Source organism: Poecile atricapillus, chromosome 1 (assembly GCF_030490865.1).
Source record: "Poecile atricapillus isolate bPoeAtr1 chromosome 1, bPoeAtr1.hap1, whole genome shotgun sequence".
Classification (NCBI taxonomy): domain Eukaryota; kingdom Metazoa; phylum Chordata; class Aves; order Passeriformes; family Paridae; genus Poecile; species Poecile atricapillus.
This window is the reverse complement of record NC_081249.1, coordinates 146,988,246-147,009,015: the sequence shown is the minus strand read 5'-3', so window position 1 is coordinate 147,009,015 and position 20,770 is coordinate 146,988,246. Positions and strand designations below refer to the sequence as shown.

Below are 20,770 nucleotides of genomic sequence, written 5' to 3'. Positions count from 1 at the left end.
AGGATCACTTTAACCTTGAAGTTTTAGCTATTTTGGCAAAGGGGTTTTTCATTCAAATATGCAGTATAAAAAGGCAAGATATGAAAACTATGAAAAGATACAAAAAAAACCTTGATTTTTTGCTGCTGAAAAAGCAAATATGCAACTGATGAAAAGTTCAGTTGTACTGAAGAATAGTCCTGCACCAGTCTAGAGAGAAAAAATTATGTACAAAATGTAATACTCTAACAGAAATCTTTGGTTTCAGTATTTTTAACAAATTCAGCAGAATTTAAAGGATTGCAAAAGCATGCTCCTTCTGATTCTTTGCATAGATTCACTGTCTTTTTTGCTGTAATTGATCTTTTAGCACAATTCTGTTCAGCTTTAGAGATGCCTTCAGAGCTCCATAGACAGCTGGGTAACTGACTATTGCATAAATTTTCCTTTTTCTTACTCCCTGGGAAGCCTTTAGGCAGCAAGTCAGAAACATTCTGAAGTATTCACAAGGGAGAATAATTTTAAGGCAGGGAGACATGAAACCCTGGAAAGAAATATAATAGAATATTTTTCTATATAATGTTGTGTCTGGAGGAAAAAGCTCTGTCACAACAGGAACAGAATTAAATTAGGCAATACAAAGTCAAAGAAACCAGTCTTAAAGATTCCTGCTATGACCTATGGAAAATCTTGCAAAAACAACTGGGGATGGCCAAAAGGACAACCACAGGCCTGGCCTGGGATGCTGAAGCCCTGGCTCTGAAGCACTGAAGCTGAACTGAGACAATCCACGCCACTGCTGCCAGGTGGTCATTCAAGCTCATCTTAAAAGCCCTAGTTACGTACCAGAGTGCTCTTTCCTAAAAAAAGAGCAGTATTTTCCTAACATAAGCTCATTTATTTTGGGGGTACTTTCCCAAGTGATGAAAGGCAGTCCCCGCTCTCAATGTACAACGTACAGAACTTTGCAGACTTTTCTAAAATAAACTAAGGCAATTCCTTCAAGTCTTCCTTAAAGGTGGAATGTTAGTTTTACCTTTTATGTTGCTTTCCTCTAGACTTTACAGGTCATCATCATCATCATCTCCAGGATAGCACCAGAGTTAAAAAGTTACTCCAGCTGAGGACTGAGTACACAGGAAGAATCCTGTTTCATGTTTTACTCTATTTTTGACAAGTTCCTCCATCTTGTAATGACATTTCTGTCTTTTCACAATATTACAGACCACATTATTTCTACAGGACCTACCTTACCTCCAACGACACTTTTTAATTTGGCAAGCATGTGGTAACTACATTTTATAGTATCTTTTTAATCCTTTTGACAACGCAAAAGCTAAGAAACATATCTTCGTCCTACTTCTCTAAAATGCAATTCTCACAGGGAAGATAATGTAGAAAGTTTTATCAAAATCAGAATCTTGGGTATCAGTTGAATCTCCTCACGTACTACACCAGTTAATCTGATATACTTACTATTAAAAAGCAGTGGTGATTTTTTTTCCTCCACTAGGTCACCACCTCTAAGTATGTATAATTTAATCACATAGTATTTTCCCCAGGCCTTCTACAGAGTTAAAATTGAGCTGAAGAATACTAAACTGCCTGACATTCCCTGACTCTGGAAGAAAAGTAGCAAGCCTCAAATAGTTACATAAACAAAAGCACTGTAAGCTAAAACTATATCCAACCTTTAACATCTAAGCAAGGTGCTATTAAACCGAAGAATATTGTCAGAACACTCATACATGAAAAATCCAAAAACAAAATAAATTTGGTGTAAGCATGAAAGCAGCACAGTTCTGGACAGCCTCTCAGGTAGATTCATGCAAGCAGGATATCTAGCAAGCTGTAGCACTGTGCTTGATCACTTCAGGAAAGGTGTTGTAGGCAGAGTTTGTGTGCAACAGCAGAGAGCAGAGCTGCTGATGCAAATGATCTCATGTAGCTGTGGTATTATCACACTGTTTTGTCAGTTTGTTTGGCTTAACTGTTTCCATTTCTTACAAATGCCTTCATCAGTATCTCAAGAAAAGATACTTCACTAATAACTTCCATGAAAGGCCTTACTCTAGAACATCTGTAATATCCCTTTAACGGCCTTAAACTTTTTTTTAACTCTAACAAGTCTCAATGTCCTTCTTTGGTCCACTCCATTTTTTCCAAGGCATGCTGCTGAATATTTGAGGAAGATGACACTGATTTCTCTAGTAGCTTTCTAAAAGTGTTGGAATTATCCTTTACCTTATTCTTTATCCACCTTGAAATTCGTTTGCTTTTTTTGCAAACCAACTGCACAGATGGATAAGGAGACATGAATTACACAAACAGAAACCACACTGGCCTTGGTGCTGCTTTTGTCTTCCTTCCTGAGTTTTTAGCCATAAGTGCATCTGAGTTTTCTTCATTTTCCCCTAATGAACACACTCAGGACAGAGAAGTGCAACCTAACGTGCACTGTCTACAGAGATAATGTCTGTAAGAGTCTTATAATTTTGTTTCAGTCCTTTGACATTATTGATCTTTCCTAAGCTCAACTACTCTAAAAAAGTTATGCCTTACTCACCATTTTGAGCACAGCTAGTACCCATCAACTCAAAATCTTTCCACTTATTTACATGTACAAATTATCAGACCAACAGTGGCACTGCAGTTTAAAGTCCAATTAAAAGCTAAAGAGAGTAAGACAACAAACACAAGTGGTGTTTCACAGGAAAAAAAAAACAAAAACAAAAAGAAAACAAAAAACAAAAAAAAACCACCAGCAAAATGCGTTTTCCTCAGTTTCCAGTAAGGAATATCTTCAGGATATGTGTTATAACCGTGTCCCCGAGCTCGGGAGGCCTCCGAGCAGCACGGCCCCTCAGAGCGGCCGCCGAGCGGGGCCCGGCGGAGCTCCCAGCCGCGGACCCGCCTCCGCCCCCTCCCCGCCCGCGGAGCTCCGCCCGCCGCGGCCCCGGCAGCGCCGGCGGCCTCCCCGCGCTGTGCCGCCCCCGCACCGCTCACCAGCAGGGGCACCCCGAAGGTCATCGTGCGGCTCCTCCAAAGCCTCCGCAGCTTCTCCATCCCCCGCTCCCGCCCCACGGGCCTGGCGCCGCCCTCCCGCCTCCGGCCCGGCCCCGGCGCTTCCGGCGGGACGCGGCCTCGCCGCCAGAGCGGCCCCGCGCCTCTTCACGGCGGTTCCGCTGGCCATGGGCCGCGGCTCAGCCCCTTCCCTCCACACACTCCCCTCACGCTTTCCTTCACAGCTCGTTGATGAACACAGTTGAGCAGGCCTCGTCACGAGCTGTATCTCTTCATTCTGTAGCCTGCTTTCCTAAGGAGAGAAGACTGCCGACCGCGATCATCTGTTTTTCTGCATTGTTATCCCTTGTCCCAGTCAAAATGAACCAAAAAGAGCCTTTTCAAAACAAAGTTGGCTACAACGGTGCTAGTGAAAAAGATGCTAGCCTTACTGTGATATTTAGAGGCAATAGTCCTTCATACCTGCTAGGAATTAAAAGTGCTGTGCCGTCCACCCCAGCAGGTCTCAGCTGCAGCCTCTCGCACGGTGTTGGAGTGCTGAGCTGCCACCGACACGAGCACCCTTTCTCCAGGCACAGGCTGCAATGCTTTTATATGTTACTGTAGCCAGAGGTTCCGCCCTGACCTGGGAGCCTCTGGCAATCGCAGAGTGGAGACAGAACGTCAGGTCTTCTTTTACATCCTTCTGAATTGCTACACAGCCTTTTCACATTGCACGTCATTACTGATGGCATGCAGGGCAGGGACAAATTGGAACAAGGACCCTGCTGCCTCAACTCAAAGAGTAATTTTAAAACGTTTGAAAATTGAACATCTATGATTCCTTCCTTTGGTCTTCTCCATTAATCAAGGAAGTGGTGGAGGTACTTAATAAAGTTTTCTGACCATGCCAATAAGAAAGAACATATATATATAAACTGAGAATAAAACCAAACACATATAGTAAGATAAGCTAATATTATTGCAATCCCATATCCACTAACTTGTTCTGAGAGCCCTACCAGTCTAGAGAGAAAGAAACAGAACTGAAGAATAAAAAAAATAACATAGCAGGAAATTACTATTTCTTGAGTACCTCAGTAACACAAAGGCAACACAAGTATAAATTCCAGAGATGCAAGCTGGCAGCTGGCAGCAGTGAGAGCAAGAGAACAGGTCTGTGTGTGTCCATCCCCGTGCTGTGCTGAGCTTGGGATGAGCTCATCACAGAGCACAGGCTCAGTGCTGGGAAACCAACACAGCCAGGGCCTCTGAAAGCACAAGTGTCCCTTCCAAAGAGTTTGAGAAAAATAGGCTTCAAATCACAGACTTGTGAAGAGGAAGGCAACTGACCAAAAAGAAATCAGAAAGAATAATGTCATGAAATTAAGGAAGTTGTGATCATAGATAAAGACATGCTGAGAAAAGAGGTTATTACTTACTTTGCTCCTCTTATGCCTTCCCTAGAAAGTTTGTTTTATACCTCTAATATTCCAGTGTTAGGCTAACCTCACCTGCAGTCTTACTCTCCAACATGAATACTATTATGTCACTGCTAGAGACACAACCCACAGCTGCCAATGCCCATGTGCAGAATAGGTGCCCTCTCATCCCAGCTTTTAAAAGGACACCAAAAATCCTGGCTGTAAGAAGGGTTAAGAGTTAAGTATGTGGTGCTCTTGTTAAGATTCATACAGTGTTCTTCTGTTTTCATTGATAACTGCTGATGGTATTTAAAATTTTCCACATGGTGTTATGCAGAGAAAGCAGCAAGAGAAAGTAAATGTGTAACTAAATACAAATGTGATATAATCATGTAATAACAACAACAATTTTGTAATAATTGAAAGGATAATAGAAATGCCTAAGACAAACATGCTGTGCCAGAGATGAACAGTAAATTAGGATTTTAAAATATCTTAATGTTTAATAATCTAAAATGCTGTTAAATTACAGAGTTAAAGCCATCATCAATAAATATTTTATTTCCACAGTGTCACTTTGTTCGTTTCATTATTGGTTGATCAGTCACCTTGAACAGAGGGTAGGGAGAAACCATTTTGAAGACTGGAATATATTCTGGGTTTGATTTACAGAAGTTTGATGCCTCCTTGATGTGACCCCTACTGGCATCAACAGATAGACAAACATAAAAGTGTGTTAAAAAACATCTGGGGGTTTTATGACATTCACAGCTTGCCCCAAATGTTGTTCCCAATATTTCAAGCACATATTTATGTTCCCAAGTAGGCTAAATGTGGCTTTCTTGTCCAGGTTACCATACAACCAGTTAAGCATTTTTTACTTTGTGAAGTACTATGAGAGGGTATTCTGTGTGAAATGTGCCTCTGGAGCCCATCTCCTAGATGCATACATGATGCTTCATCTGAAGGTGAGGTGCAGAGTGGAAACACAAGGGTGATGGCCGGCTGGCTTTTGTCACAACAAAGGAAACAATGTGTTTCTGAGTGCAATTTCCCTGGCCTAGACAAATGCTCTGGGAAAGCCTCTTCTCACTTTCCCCCTGAGAAGGACCTTTAAAATCTGTTGCATATAATGTGCTGCTGGCTGTTGGCAGAAACCCTGGGAACTTCAGACAAATGAAGCTTGCAATGCTGCAATGGTTTAGGCTGCAATGACCACAACTGCAGGGGAATACAGAGTGAAACAGTACATTGTGCAATATGGTTTCTGGGTAGTGGCATGGAGATCATGACAGAAATCTTATTAAACACCCCTGGACAAGCCATACTAATGAAGATTAGTATGGTATTGGACTGGTTACCAGGAGCTGCAGAATTGCTCACAATGCAGCACTGGCTGTGGGTAGACAAGGTTAATAAGGAACATGACTTCAGTTCAGTGTAGAACTTGCAGCAGTTTGTACAGAGGATGAAAATGAGACACATGTTGTAGAGGTTTTGTTGCCTAAACATGCATCACTTCAGGAGGCAGTGGAGTGAAGCCATCCTGTGAGTTACATTTCTATCCAGTAGATCTCTCCAGAGCCTCCTGCTTCACTAAGGGCATGCACATGTAACAAACCATCAAACATTGTCTGTGCAGACATGATGTACATCATAGCCAAGACCTTCAGCCCTAAAAGCACACACTCCTGTATACCTGAGCTAAAGAAACAGCTGGTTGGACTTAGCATGTGTTTGCAACCAAAAAAAGGAAACAACCACCATCTTAAGGACTTGTAGTTCTCTCTGGGTGCAGGGTGGAAGTCCTGACTTGGTAGTAGCTGTTGAGAACACCAATTCTAAAGAGAACACCATTTCTAAAATGGCAACTCCCTTCAACACACTGCCTGTTCCTTTTTCATCCTCCTTTGTGTAGCCAAGACAAGTTGCAAGGGAGAGAGGGGGCCTGGATTTCCCCTTTGATTCCTTCCTATACTTTCTGACTAGACTTCCTAGTGAGGTAATTGAGTGGAAGAGTTAGTGTACTTGTCCTTTCCTGATTCTGTCCTTTCTCATCAGCTGTCAGAATTAGCATAAGTACATCCAAGGACCAGATTCTTGTGAGGAGCCAGCTTGGAGAGGCCAGTGAGCCAGCTGTGCCCATTTTTCATTCCACTGAAACAGTGCATACAGCGGAAGGCACCATGGTGGCCCATGCATTGAAACGGTCATCTGTGCTTTCCAGATGTGGCCCTAAGTTTCCCCCTCCACCTCCAAAAAGGGAGGAGAAAGGAACAGGTTGACATTCTTTGGGTTCACCATTTGTTTTTTACCTTCTTGGGTTGGCTCAAGAATAGGCCAGGGAAGGATGGCTCTGAAGCCATGTTTTATGTCTGTTAGTGCAGGAGGAAAATCTGAAGGGAATACTGACCTTCCAAACAGATACACTCTTCTCTTCCTTGTGCTCAGGAAGGCCATTTCCCTAAATACAGCCAGCAAATGTCAGCTAGGAGAGAGATTCCCCAGGGAATCTGAGAGGAAAAAGGAAACCAGGAACATTGCCTAGGATTAGGAAAACTGAGAGGGGTCTGTGCCAAAAAGCACCAATATGGTCAAGTCGTGTCTGCATCTACTTAGTAGCTGCCTCTAATCACCACAGCCCCATGCTCTTTTTGACCCCAAAGAAAAGCGACAGTAACACATTCATTTTCTAGGTTCTTTGTTATTATTTTCAAGAGCAGGACAGTCATTCAAGCTCTTAAATTTGAGTACTGAAAACAGGTGGTTGTAGAACAGGAGCACCTTTCATTTGTCCTTCACATGAGTTAGAAACCTGATACTTACAAAAGGGATGGATCTGAGTGGACTTTGTTGCTGGTCTAAGAGATGAGAAGGTTGAGTTCTGGCTCTGGTTCCTTCACTGGTTGTGAGCAGGTGATTTGTCATTGGTGAAGGGGAAACCGAGCCAAAATAGAGAAGAGACTGCTGGGCTTAAATGGGTAGAGGGAGCGATAAAAAGATAAAACAGTTCCAGAGAAGGAACATCACAGTATGTGCACTCTGCCCATATGCATGCTCTCATGCCTGAGAGAGCCAGCAGTTCTCTGTAGATCAAGGATCATGGAGGCCCCTGGAGGAGAATACAGTTTAGTTACCACAATCCTCAGTTCCATGTTGTGGTTCACAGTCATTTTGCCAAGCAGCTGTAGTGGCAGTCCTTGGAAAAGGGACTGAAGCAGAAAGGGTCTTCCCTCCCCTCTGTTGTCTGTTGAAGAAAGAAACCAATGTATGCGAAAGGGTGTGATAAATAAATAGAACAGGAGAGCAGGGATGTTATTTGGGAGCAAACTGGGCAGTTTAGACCCGTGTATGTCTACAGGTTCGTGATGTGCCTGAGGCTGAGGGGGCTGCAGAGGTGGAGGGGGACTCCTCATCCGTTGTGTCCCCTTGTTCCTCCTTGTGGAGGCCAAGGCTGATGTGGCTCTGCAGGGCTGCTGGGGTCAGCCATTCCTTGGGGAGACAGCTCTGGAGGAAGGGGATGCATGAGCTGAAGTAGGCCAGGCGGTTCACCCAGCGGGGGATCTCCTTCCCACATAATATCTGTGGAGTAAACCAAAAAGGAGCATGGTTAATAGTACCAAAACAAGTGTAAAGGCAATGTCATCCCCATCCACACCACTACCTTAACAGGGTGAATTCCCTGTTGCTCAGAACAGAAAGGAGCATTTCCTGCAGTCAGGAACAGCTGTAACTGTCCACACAACTGCCCAACATGCACAGGGACCTCCACCAGCCGTAGGCCTTGTCAGCATCATAACAGAGACCAGGAAAAACAGTTCATGGCCCTCAGTGGCTTTGGTGACTCTGTTCTCCAGGCAGTCCATGGGTAAAAGAACAGGCCTGCTGGGGCTTCACAACCAAGACAATGACATTCCTTTAGCAAGTAGTTCAAAAAGTCTGGGAAAATATTTAAGCTGTTGCTGGTCAGACCTTGAGGAGCCCTGAAGCAAAGTATGTCTAGATGGATGGAGGTGCCTGAGAAGCTGTTCTTGTTGCTTCCTTTTCTTCCTTGGGCTGACACAGTGGTTCAGTCAGCTTATAGTATCTGGGGGTTCTTTTCCTATCCTACCATACCACCCTCTAATTTCTCCTCATATGGTATTTCCTAATATGGGGGAAAAAGCAACAAAAAAAAACCAAATCCCCAGCCTAGGCTGTAAGTATCTCTATCCGTCATAGATGCTTCTGGCACTGATTTGGATTACACTCTGACAGCAGAAATACTGTTTTCCAAGGTCATATCAAATTCAGCACGATGAAACAACTTACTCCATACTGCAGACCCTTTCTCCTGTAGCATTTAACCACGCAGACGTACAGGTGCCAGATTTCAATAGCTGTATCTGGCTTAGACCACATAAAGAATGTTTCCATTTACATTTTACTATATCCCTTACCAGGCACAGGGAACTGATCAGCAGGCATGCCTCAAGAGCCCGTCTTTAGTAAACTTACTGCCTATGTATAAGGCCCTATACATAGTCCATGCAGGGTCAGGAGTCATGACACATGAATTCTCCTTCCCTCCCTGTGTTGTTTACCATGGGGCAAGAGAGAGAAAGAGGAAACTCCACCCCACAGACCTTGTCCCACAGTTTACATGAATTAGTGGTTCTGGGGTTGTCCATACTGTACCTTTTGCCAATACTAAATTCCTCTGCTCTTCCTCCCACTTTCTGACTTGCTCTTTCTGACTAAAATTACACTTAATTTAATACTAAGTACTGCAAAAACTCAAAGGGTGTTCGTCTGGAGGCCACTAAGAAGATGATTTGGTGAGAAGTCTCTTATTGGCAAGGTAATTAGGGCTTAGAGGTTTCCAGAAGTTTTCAGGGAGAATGGAACATTCTCTAGAGGATGGGCTGTGCTGTGTTACAGCTGACAAGCAGCTGGTCCTTCCTGAATATGGCCTGGGCAGAATGCTCCAAGCCCCGCTCCAACAGTCACCTTGAGCATAAGGGAATTAGCTTGCTCCAACAGTGTGGTGTTTCCAATGAGGTGTGGAGAAGGCAGCAAACCTGTGACTGTGCTAATTTGACTACAGAACTCACTTTATTTTGACACACATTGTTTAAAAATCAATGTGTGAAACTGGAGACATTATCATTAGGCATCAGAGAATGAGAAGAGCCATTTAGCTGCTAAAATTACTTGCAGGCATAGACTGTTCTTTACCTAATACACTCCAAGGACTTCTATTTCAGTTCTTACCAATGCTGCATTCCACTTAACCTTAGACACAGCTATATGAATCTGTATTTTTTAAATTTTTAATCTGGGGACAATAACTTTATTAACAATTTTTTATCTCCATCCTGATTTCCATTGTCTGAGCCTGTAAGCGGATAAGCTCTCCACATATGCTTGAGACTCATTAATAGAAAATTTGCTGATCCATTTGATTTTCTCAACAGATGTATCAGACAGTTTTCACAAGAATACTGTTGAAGTTTAAGACTTATTTTATGTGTTCTACTCAAACATTTTGACCTACACTGTACTACTTTCACCTGTGCCAAAGCCACAAATTGCACTACAATTTCCCTCAGATTTTGTAGCATTCCTCTTTCTTCCTCTTTAGGAACTTAGACAACACATATTGCCATAGAAAATGACTCAGTTTAGGCTCCTTGTGATGTATGTATGGATGTAAGTTTAGTTCTCAAGCAGTTTAAAGTTTTACTAAAGACTTCCTCCCAGATATTAATAGATAGAGCAACTAAACCTGGGTATGATTCTTTGGAAAATTAGCTGAAACAACAGAACAGTATAAGGTAAGATGGCCTGAAATGGAAATACTCTTTTTCAGAGTTGGATGTATTTTCTAAGCAGATCCCCTGGCAACTGAAGTAGCACTTCTCAATGCGAAAGCAATGCTGAGATGTTTGTTTTTTTTAATAGGAGCTTTTTCACCCAGAATGAATCAATAAGGCAAGGAAGAGCCAGAAAAAGAATGAAGATGTGTGGGCATCGGGCCACCAAGCAACAAAGAGCAGTTTGTGAAGATCAAGGATAATGATGAAATCAAAGTGGTTTCCCTTACCTCAGTCTTGCTTGTCATGTCACCTCTTGTCAGTGTAGCCTCATTACTATTCCACGGCAGAACACAATGTTCAACAGGAGCAAAAGGACAATGGCAGGGAATGCTACCAACACTACAGTCTGCTTCTGTGTTTTTCACTCCTTGCTATAAAGCATATTGTGCTGGAGCATCCAGCAGTGCTTAGCTAATGGAGAAACATCAAATGAACCTGGCTACCATGGGATTAAGCCAATTGAATTTAAATAAAACAGCACAAGCAAGATGAAGTGGGTGTTTTCCAACTGCATATGAAGACACAGAAAAATCTACCTACTGCAGCCCTTCTGAGAAATTTTCCACTAAAAAGCACTCACTGGAATGATAAATTCACTGAATGCTGTTACCACCCATTGTTTTCCATCAGCAGAACCCTTTTTCACATGTTTTTAGAGTTCAAGATTTCACGTGGGTTTTTTTCTTCTTTGTCAAAGAACTGGGGTTTTCTCTGTTGAAGGGGATGAATTCTCTGTGGTAAGTCATGTACTAACTCTGAGAGGAGATGTAAATAAATAATGAACTGTTACAGGTCAGAAATTGCAGCAAGCACAGCTTCTGACTGCCTGAGACCAGTTCTCGTTTCAGGCACTTGGGCAAAGGCTGCACATTCTTGCAGCTTCCAGTGAGCAGCGCCTGCTGACAGAAAGCCAAGTCTCCCATAGCTGCAGCTTCTTCTGGGGATTCTGTGTAAGAGCTGTGAGTGACCCAGCTGGCACCTGCAGAGGCAAATGGAAACAGCCATTCAGCCATCCATGGCTGAAGCCAGATGGGCAGGAGAAATGGGACCTGACAGTTTGGGTGCTTTTTCCAGGCAACTATCAAATCCACACCAGGATTTCAACTCATCAAGAAACAACTAATTTGGGATATAAAAATATCCTCCAAGTATCTTAAGCTGTATAATTTTGCACTAAACAGTCACCGGTTAAAACGTACAAACTGCCCTGCACCCTCTCCCCTCCCTAAGTGTCCTAGGAGCTACCTGTCCCAGCTGGGCAAGGCTTTAACACCTCCCTGTAAGGCTTTGAGGTGGGCAGGGGAGCAGCCTAGCAGCTGGGCAACATGTGCTGAAATGCCATCCAACAATGGAAGATGCTGAGTCTCCTGCATTCTAGAAGACAATGTTATCGATATGCTGCATGTTGAGAGGGCTTTGATTCTACGGGCATACGCTAGACATTATCTGAGATAGTCTAACAGGCTGAGCCCCTTTCAAAATATATAGAAGAGCTGATCAGTTTTAGATCCTAAGAGAAAGTTATCAAATGTAATAGGTTCTGTGCTGTGCTGGATGATGCAACTGGGGCAATTCAAGCCATGCATAGAAGTATAACTCAAGGAATCAATATCCTCAAGTGAGGATATTTTTTGTAAGTGAGTCCTCTCAGTGGCACCATGTAGTGCTCCAATCCATGAAAATAATGATGAACGGAGGCGACATAACATTCCTCAAACAATACAAGCTAATTACTGCAATTCTTGTTTTTAAACAGAAGCTTGGAGAGTTCAGTGCTAAACGTCTGCTGAACCACCCGCTGCCTCTTCCACTTAGCAGCCTTGCTAGAGATGAGGTGGCATCCACATGGGACACGTATCCATTTGAGCTACCATACAGAATTCCCCTCGGTGTCTCTTAGAGAATGCAGAGGGGTTTTATTGGCACCTGAGGAGTCTTACACACACCTCAGAGCAATTTAATAGCAAAGACTTTAGAACTCCAGGGGAATCACTGCAGTATTTGCATAAAATGGCTCCTACAAGGCCTATACAGTACAACATAGATTATCTCATCAGAATTTCAGAATAAGGTCATTAGATACAAACCAGCACATCTGCCCAGGCAAGGCCTGTAGGCCATGCTAGAACACTAAAACACATATGTAGAAAGAGAAAATGGCAATTCAGTCTTTGTAGCTCTTTGACACATCCAGAATAAACCAATAACCCAATGCACAGGGACAACTTTTTTGCCACCTCACAAAAACTAACCTGGCAGCATAACTACCCAGTGCTGGCAGAGCTAAGGGAGTTTGAGTGCATCAACAAGGAACATACCTATAGTTCTGCACCACTGTCAGCTGCTGCACATAGTCTGTACACTAAAAAGAACATTTCTGAGAGAAAACAGACATAACCACCTTCACAACACACCTGAAGGTACAGTCTCACCTTGGTAGAGTTGGCATGCTAGGATCAATTGCTTGAAACAGATTTATAGTATACTTACTGTGTAAAAATTACTACTCTGGGGAATTTAAGTAGCCTGTGGTAATCAACAGAATGGATGAAGTGCCACTGGGCTGTGAAGCTGCCTGCAGCACACGTTCAGTGGAGCCAAGGATGGCCTGTGACTTACAGAGGAAAGGTTATAGCTGAGAAACTGTAGATGAGGATAAATGAGCTCAGTAATGAAGCTGTGTTCTGGGAGGTAACAACCTGAGTCAAAGGCACAAAGGTAGCAGCCAAGTCGAAGGAATTTTAAATGATTTTAAGCAACTGCCTGAAATGCCCCCATTCTTCTATTCAATCCTTTTTTGTTCTGCAATGGGCAGGGCACTGCAACTCCTACAGGTCTTCTCCAGCACCATAGGTATTGTCAAGTAGAGGTAGCATCTGCACCATCTATCTGAGACTAGACAGGAGTGAGGAAAAAAGGAAAGCATTGAAAGGAGGGACTAATACCCACAGTCTTGCTCCCCTTGTGAAGCTAGTTAGAAGCATGTCACTCACCTCTGTGGATGTGTGGCAGAAGGGCAGAGTTGCCTTTCTGCAGCAGCCTGCATGCAGAGATGATGGGGCAGGTAGCTCTGGGTGAAATGAGACAGCTGGCTCATAGCACCTCAGCACTCATAGCACTGCTTCAGCTTCACTGGCCAGGCCACCAGGTGGCTGCAATTGTGACATCTTGTTGAACCACATTCAGAGCTGAATTCTGAGTGGCATCACTGATTAGTCATGTACCAACACTGGAGCATGGAAGTGCCCTCTTGAGCATGAAGGTCTTTGTAATGAGCACTTGTAAGTACAGCCAACAGCTGCAGGGTGATAGAGTAGGTAGCAAGAGGCCTCTTAACAGATGACCATTTGGGGAAAACTGAGTATAATTGAGTCTGGGCTTCTTAATGGCATTTAAGATAAAGAATCTCCCACCAAATGAATGAACAACTGCAATTCATTCCTATTATCATGATGGCATGAAGAGGAATTACCTTCTCCTAGCAGATGCTGTTTCAAGACCAGTGGCTGAGAGCAGCTGTTGCTTAACAAGGTTGTACTTTCAAGTGTTGTGGACATGCTGAGCATGACCAGACCAACCCATCTGCATAAAGGGACAGGCATTAAGAGTCTATTTTTCCTGCATAGCTAACCAGAAAAATCTTGTCTTTCAGTATCAAGCCTTGTTTCCTAACATTAGTGAGAAGCAGGTTGCTGCAGATGGAGAAAAAATGAGAGGGGAGATTACAGGAACTCAGAAAAAAGGAGAAAGATCTTCTGTATGACAGTGTTGGCAGGACTCCTAAACAAAAGGTTCCAGTCTCAAAAGCCTTTCAATGTATTCAGACAGTTCATTACACTCCTCACACTTTTCATTGATCATCAGGCAGGGGTGAACAGGAGAGGGCTGATTTTTGCCATCTTCATTTGTTGAAAGGAGGCACTGTTCTCAGGCATATGCACACACACAGACTCAAAAGCTCCATGAGGGTGTGACTAGGAATGAACTCCCCAGACTGTGGGAACTAACTCAGCTGCAAGGTATTATGCTCGTTTATAACAGATAAGGAAGTAGGAGTTTCAGTTTGGTAAGACAGATGCAAAAGGCAGATAAAATAAAATAGGAGGATAAATCCACCACTTTTACACTAGCCCCAGAGAGCTCAAGATATTTTTCTTCTGTTAAATGTCCTCTTAAAATATCTTCACTTTTAAATTTTTTTTCTAATGGATCACATTATAGGAAAAACCTAAAATAGCTGCAGAGGTATATATCTTGACAAAATCAGACCTTTTTCAAAAAACTGAAATGATGTGCTAAAATCTTGCCATTTAGGGGGGTTTGCTTTCTGTTTCAAATTACCTGCCAACTCATATTATTCTCCTGCACAAATAGCTACATAGGAAAAGAAGATGGACTGAGAGCTGAAAAGTGCATATAAAAAGTTAAACCAGTAATAATTTTTGTTGGGCTGTTCAGGATAGCAAGGCTAGAAAGGTTAACAGTGGGGGGAAAAATATTTTTATAGAAGCCATCATTCTAAGGAATTCCCAAAGACTTCATAAATTTCAACTTATACACAACCTACACCTAGAAATGTTATTTTACTGCTGCAGAGACACCACATCAGGGATGCTATACAGCAATTTATTAATTGCATGCAGTAAAATTGTGCATACATACAGATAGAAGCAAGATGAAAAATTACATCCATCTGAAACCATGAGACTAAATTTATGGGTGCAGGGTATCTTTACAAATAAGCTTCTTTTAAACATATGTGGCAGCTAAAACCCAGAAAACAAACACAGCCTGTTCTCCATGGAGCTAACAACATTCAAAGGCTGCTGCAATGAAGGAAGTCTTTCCATCATCTTCTCTGAGGACTGGCTCAGGGACCAGGAAATAAAGCTTTCCTAATGTTCTTTCACGTCCTGTGGCTGTTTATTTGTTTGTTTTTTCATTTTCTTCTGTCTTTTATGTCTGTTGGGAGCATTGTCTCCACTGCCATTAACAGAATTGCACAGAGGTTTTCACTCAACAAAACACCTACCTCCTCTGCAAAAGAGGCAACTGAAAAGCAATTGTGGACTAAGGAAGACATAAGCATTATTTGTCTACTTAGGATTTGCTAAAGATTGGTTTATAAAAGCTTGTGGTGCTTTTGACTGTGACTCAAATGCCACCTGAACCTCCTTTCTCTAGTCTTTAATCCTTTCTCTGTGATAGCTTTCAGGCTAAGGAGAGCTTCCTAGATTTTAATAACTTGATGATAAGAAGTCACATGTGCCTGGGGATAGACCTGAAAAGCTTTAGTCTTGAATTATTCACTGATGATTAAAAAACTACCCTCATTTGATCCTTGATTCAGCAAACCTACCTTATTTCAGAGAATTTGCAGAAGGTCAAGCTTCTCTGAAGAAAGCAGGATTCTGATGTAGGTTTGTTATATGCTGTCAGTTTTTCTGTGGCTGAAGAAGGATGGGTGAATATTCAGAGAGAAAATAAAAGGTACTGACTACCATCTCCTATCACTTCAGAGCAGCTCCACGCTCCCCACAAGGAAAATACAATCCCTCTGTTCTATCAAAACTCCAGCCAGATTGCCAAGGGACAACGGGGACAGCCACACTGCCAGGGAAGTATACGCCAGATATAGCTGTACAACCAATCACAGAGATGTCTTCTGCTGCACTGCAGTCACAAGAGATGCATATTTCCTGCTATCACACTGATATGCAATCACAATGTCTCCCTCTGCTATTAGCATCAGGACAGATATCTACCAATAATACAAACAAAGGGGTAAAGAAGCCCTAGCACCCATCCTAGACCCAGTGATCCACCTGCAAGCAAACTTGATTGCACCAGGATCATCCTCTGCCTTTCAAGGAGATTCAGGTGTGTGGCTTTACCCAGCATTTCCATCTGGCATGCAGGTTTAATATCATCCCTGTGGTGTTGACATCGATCATGGGTATGCTAGATGCATTGTAGTGCTGCAGCTCTAGGACTCTAGCTGCAAACTATTTCATTGGGACAGGGTTCATAATTCCTGCCTTTTAGGATCCAGCCTCATCTAGGATGCTAAAGAATTTTCCAAGGCTGATCTCAGCCACCTCAAATGCTTAGAAGATTCTCTTTCTCTCCTTTGTCAACAAGGAATAGGCCCAGCTCACTTTGTTAACCTCCAGATGTATTTTCCAAGGCCACTTCAGCCCAAGGACAAGATCACCAGTTCTCAAAAATAATTTTCTCTTTCCAGAAACTTCTGAAAATTCTACAACTTCAAAATGAGCTTCTATAACAACAAGGACAAAAATTCCAATTTAGATCTCTCTCTTCTCCTGCGGAAATGTGTTATCTCCTTGTTTATGTAAATAATTAAGATAGGACAGTTCCCACAGAAGAGGGTGAGGGATTTCCTGCTTCAGAACATCTGGTGGCTGATATTCAGGAGAACTTTTCCTGAAATGTAGGGAAAAAGGTAAATAAATCCTAAGTCCAACTTGCTCTCCTGCACCTCAGCAATCTTCTCTCTTTCTGTTACTTGTGATGAGTATGTCTCATCAGCTAGAAGTTCTGTTTGAATCCACAAAACATCTAGCAATAGTTTTATTAAAACTATCATATCCTTCTAAAAGGCTCTGCTTTTGAATACCTGATTTACTCCAAAAATCCTAGTTAAACTCTTACAATTAGTTGAAATTTTTAACCATTTGTCCAGATGGCATCTTTGAGCCCTGTCCTTTAGATCCAATCATTTGGATCAAGAAATGCTGAACAATAAGGAAACATTTACTCTTTAAAGCAGTAAAGGGGTAAAAAGGATCAGTAGGTACAAAAGGAGGCTCTATAATGAGACACCAGTCTGTTTTCCCAAAGAGTTTCTAATTCTTGAAATCCAAATGACCTGAAAAGGCCTTCTGAAGAATGATAAAATGTGGGCACTAACTTCACAGCTGGGTCTGATCTTTCTTAATAGGTTTCTCTGGGTATAAGAGAAAGACAAGATCATTTGGGAGGCAAATAGGGATTTTTGACTGTGCTTCATCACCCCTCAGTGATGTAGTGAGATTCTGCTTTCATAAACTCTGAGGGAATTCATACCAGACCATTCAGGTGTTTCTCAGGGTATACAGAGGGTTTTGATCTTTTCCAGTACCTAAGATAAATTAGTCATTCAAATCAAAAAGATATCATTCCTATTTAAAGAAGATGAAGGAAAGATGTGATACAAGAATAAAATCTTTTGCCACTGCCATCCTCAGATAAAGCTCCAGCATCAACAATTTCTCAGGCAAATCAAACCACTGCCTCTCAATTCATTTCCTAATTATAATAAGCATCAACTTCATACGTTATCAAAAGGCCCCATAAGACCCACTGACTTCATTGCTTTCCCACCACTGGTAAGGCTTTTGGGGACTAAAAGGGGCTGCCTTCCCTGATGCTCAGAAGCCACACTTCTTTAATAATGATGTGCTGTATATCCTATTGCAAGGTGCTGGAGGGTTTCCTTAAATAGCGGTAGTTGCTTGGCAGTAATCACATTCATGAAAGGAGAAGGAGTGGTTTCCTTGAGTCATTTCACTTATCTTCCAGTTATGGTGCTGATTCAGAGGTGTTTTTCTCCCTTCCCATGGCCGTTTGTCCTTTTCTGAGATGTGTTGTAGCAACTGTCGTCACTATGGTAAGAACACAGCTCCACAGCTTATTTAGAAAACTTCAGAAGCATAGAAAATTGCTGGGGAGAAGTCAAATGAGTTGTCTTCTGTTTGTGAATGGGCTAAGAAGCAGATTTTACAGAGTCCTTAGGATCCAATGACATGTGTGATACTTACACTCAGCACTAAGGAATATCACCAGACTGGGGAAGAATCTCAAAGTAAACCTTCATCCTCCCTCTGATCTTCTAGTTGCTGCTGTCTCCTGTGCAGAAGCTGTCCTCAGGTACTGTACATTCAGCATATGCCCACCCATCCATAGAGCTCATATTCTTATATGTCCAAACTTGAACCCTGTCAGTCAACCTTTCACCTTTACGTGTGTTTGGAAGTACAAGCTGTTCCAAGTATGGCTTTTCCTCACCCAGGATGTGCCTTCCACAAGTCCAAAGGCTTGCAGGGAAATCATGAGTCATGCTCTTGCACTGAAAAGAGCCTTCTGACAGCAATTCCACAATTCCCTGTGTCTGCATGCTCCTACCCTTACTTATACCCAAAGAACAGACTTGGTGACAAAGTGTGTAAGTGCAAGTCTTTTTTGGCACCTCACATCATCATTTCTTGTGGCCCAGTGCTGCAGTAACCAGTGCTTCTCCAAAGCAGTGGCAAGGATAGGACCTAAAACCTTCAGGTCCTCGCAAGGGCACTTACAGTGCAGGAAATTCTTTGGGTTTGGTTTTTCCCTGCCTTTATGTCTTCTTTAGAGCAATTTGTAACTTCTGTCCTTTTTCTATCTCACATCTCCATCTTCTTAAAGAATCAGGAAATTCAACACTTCACATTATGGAAAGAACTAATTATTTTAGCCTTTTTTTGTTTTGTTTTAAAATGTTTTTTCTAATGTTCAAAAGCCAGTATGTTTTACCATCTGGCAGAGTTTAATAGCCTTTTTCATCAGCCAGGACAACTCATAAAGAACACAAATATTTTGCAATTACTCGAAGGGCCCTTGGAACGTATTGCTGTAAGTATACATTGGGGACGATTGCAGGGGATTGTTAGGAGCAAAATAACTTAAAACAGATGATTGAACAGAAGGGCTTTTTCCAATCTTGATACTGCCCTAACTGAATTCCCCACAGGTGCATAACTTCATAAGAATGAAGCCCCACTGGAGTACTAAAGCACAGAATGGTACATAAACTCAGAAACTCAGGAAGGGAAGTTTGAGATCTGATGATGATGACTTCACTGATTTTTCTTTGCATAAATTGTAAGCATAAGTCCTCCAAAGGGATTGCCCAACCTCTTGGACAGTTTCTTCAGAGAGTATGGTACTACTTGATTTTGGGGAGTGTCAGTGTAAGCAACATGAAAGGAGTAAGTTTCTTGTAGGCAAGATGCTAACCCCATTTGTTGGACCTCTTCATTTTTACCCAGAATTTGCTTAAGAGATTTATATGTATAGGTATCATGACATCATGTTGCCAAAATCAAGTGGCTGAGGCAACCTTGACTAGATTTTGACTGCTTGAATCAAGGTCCTCTCACATTTTCACACTGTCATAGATGGTGAGGGTAAAGGGAGGCTGCAAAAGGGTATAAAGAGGTGCATAGAGTGACTGATTTGAGCTGGGCATATGCACAGGGAGGGCATCGGATTTCTTTCTTATGATTATACATCAGGAAATTCTGCTTTGCTTTCTGTCAGAACTTCCTTCAAAACTAATTAAAATGCTGTGCAGACACTTATGTTTTCTGGTTGTTCTTCACTTCTTGAATAACCCAAAGTTCCTAATGAAGAAGAATCCACAGGAAGAGACTCCTGATCATGCAGTATGTTCATTTACTGAGAAAACTGCCATAAAATGGCATTAGAGACAATGAAGTCTAAACTGCTGCAGCTGAAGCTGCAGCATTCTTTGTTTTCTTTCCAGAGAAGCTGCTTTCTGAGTAGACCAAGTCATGCCTCTTTGTTCCAATAGCTGCTTGTTAGAAGTCTACAGGGAACTGGCAAAGCAGGGAGAGAGCTAAGTCTTGAGCAAGTTAAATATGCTTGACAGTGTGCAGTACAGAGTAAGGAAACTTCAGAGCTAAGTGGCAATGAGAGAGTAACAAGAAAGCCCCTTGCAGCTTACAAATGATGTGGGCAGGAAGTTCAGAAGACTCAGAAGAGATGCATGGACTCAGGGACAGGCTCAATGCCACAGCAGCACACAATGAGGCTGCAATTGTACTGCAAAATGAGTTTTTTCAGAGATAGATAGTAGATCAAAGGCATGCCCAGTGGTTAAGTACAGCTGAGCTGCCCCTGTTGGACTTCTGTAGTCCAGGGATTTTTCAAGGAGCATGGCCAAAACAGTCACAGGTCCAGACATGCCCCTAACTATCAGCCTGCATGTAACTCTTGAAGACTTACCAGTTATCATGGTGGAACCCAAGGCATCATCATATTAAATGGGAATTTGACAGATAAAAATGTTTCCTAAACAGATGTAGATCGAAGATTTCTGAATGGATGTTCTATTTGTTGAGAAAAAACAAGCAAAGGAGAAGAAAACAAAAAAAAATCTGAAAGTAAGATCTGGTTTCAGCAGTCCTTCTGAGGATAAGGAACCTGTCCTACAAGTCCTGGCAACTGGATATGTGACTGTTGTCTCACAGCATGATCCTGAGGAAGCTGATCCAGGAAGGAGAGCCAATCTTGCACCTCCTTTCCCTTCCCTCTGCAGAACTGTCACCCCAGCCAGAAGCACACATGGCTACATTTACCCTCAGTCTATATGACCAGATGGTGTTATCCTCCCAGCCCATGGCCCTGCCACAGGGACAACATCTGTATGGATAATAATTAGCAAGC

At 42.4% G+C, this 20,770-nt stretch overlaps 2 protein-coding genes across 2 annotated transcripts in view; both read right to left on the bottom strand.

Moving 5' to 3' along the window:
- LOC131588232 (cytochrome c oxidase assembly protein COX16 homolog, mitochondrial) overlaps nucleotides 1-3,086 on the bottom strand; it is a 48,877-nt gene extending 45,791 nt beyond the window's left edge. Inside the window, exon 1 of the mRNA XM_058856937.1 lies at nucleotides 2,986-3,086. Within this exon, the coding sequence (XP_058712920.1) occupies nucleotides 2,986-3,045 (60 nt within the window). The 5' untranslated portion in view covers nucleotides 3,046-3,086. The remainder of the gene's footprint in view (nucleotides 1-2,985) is intronic.
- Nucleotides 3,087-7,104: 4,018 nt separating this feature from the next.
- Nucleotides 7,105-20,770, bottom strand: part of LOC131588223 (deubiquitinase DESI2-like) — a 51,701-nt gene continuing 38,035 nt past the window's right edge. Inside the window, exon 5 of the mRNA XM_058856909.1 lies at nucleotides 7,105-7,988. Within this exon, the coding sequence (XP_058712892.1) occupies nucleotides 7,746-7,988 (243 nt within the window). The 3' untranslated portion in view covers nucleotides 7,105-7,745. The remainder of the gene's footprint in view (nucleotides 7,989-20,770) is intronic.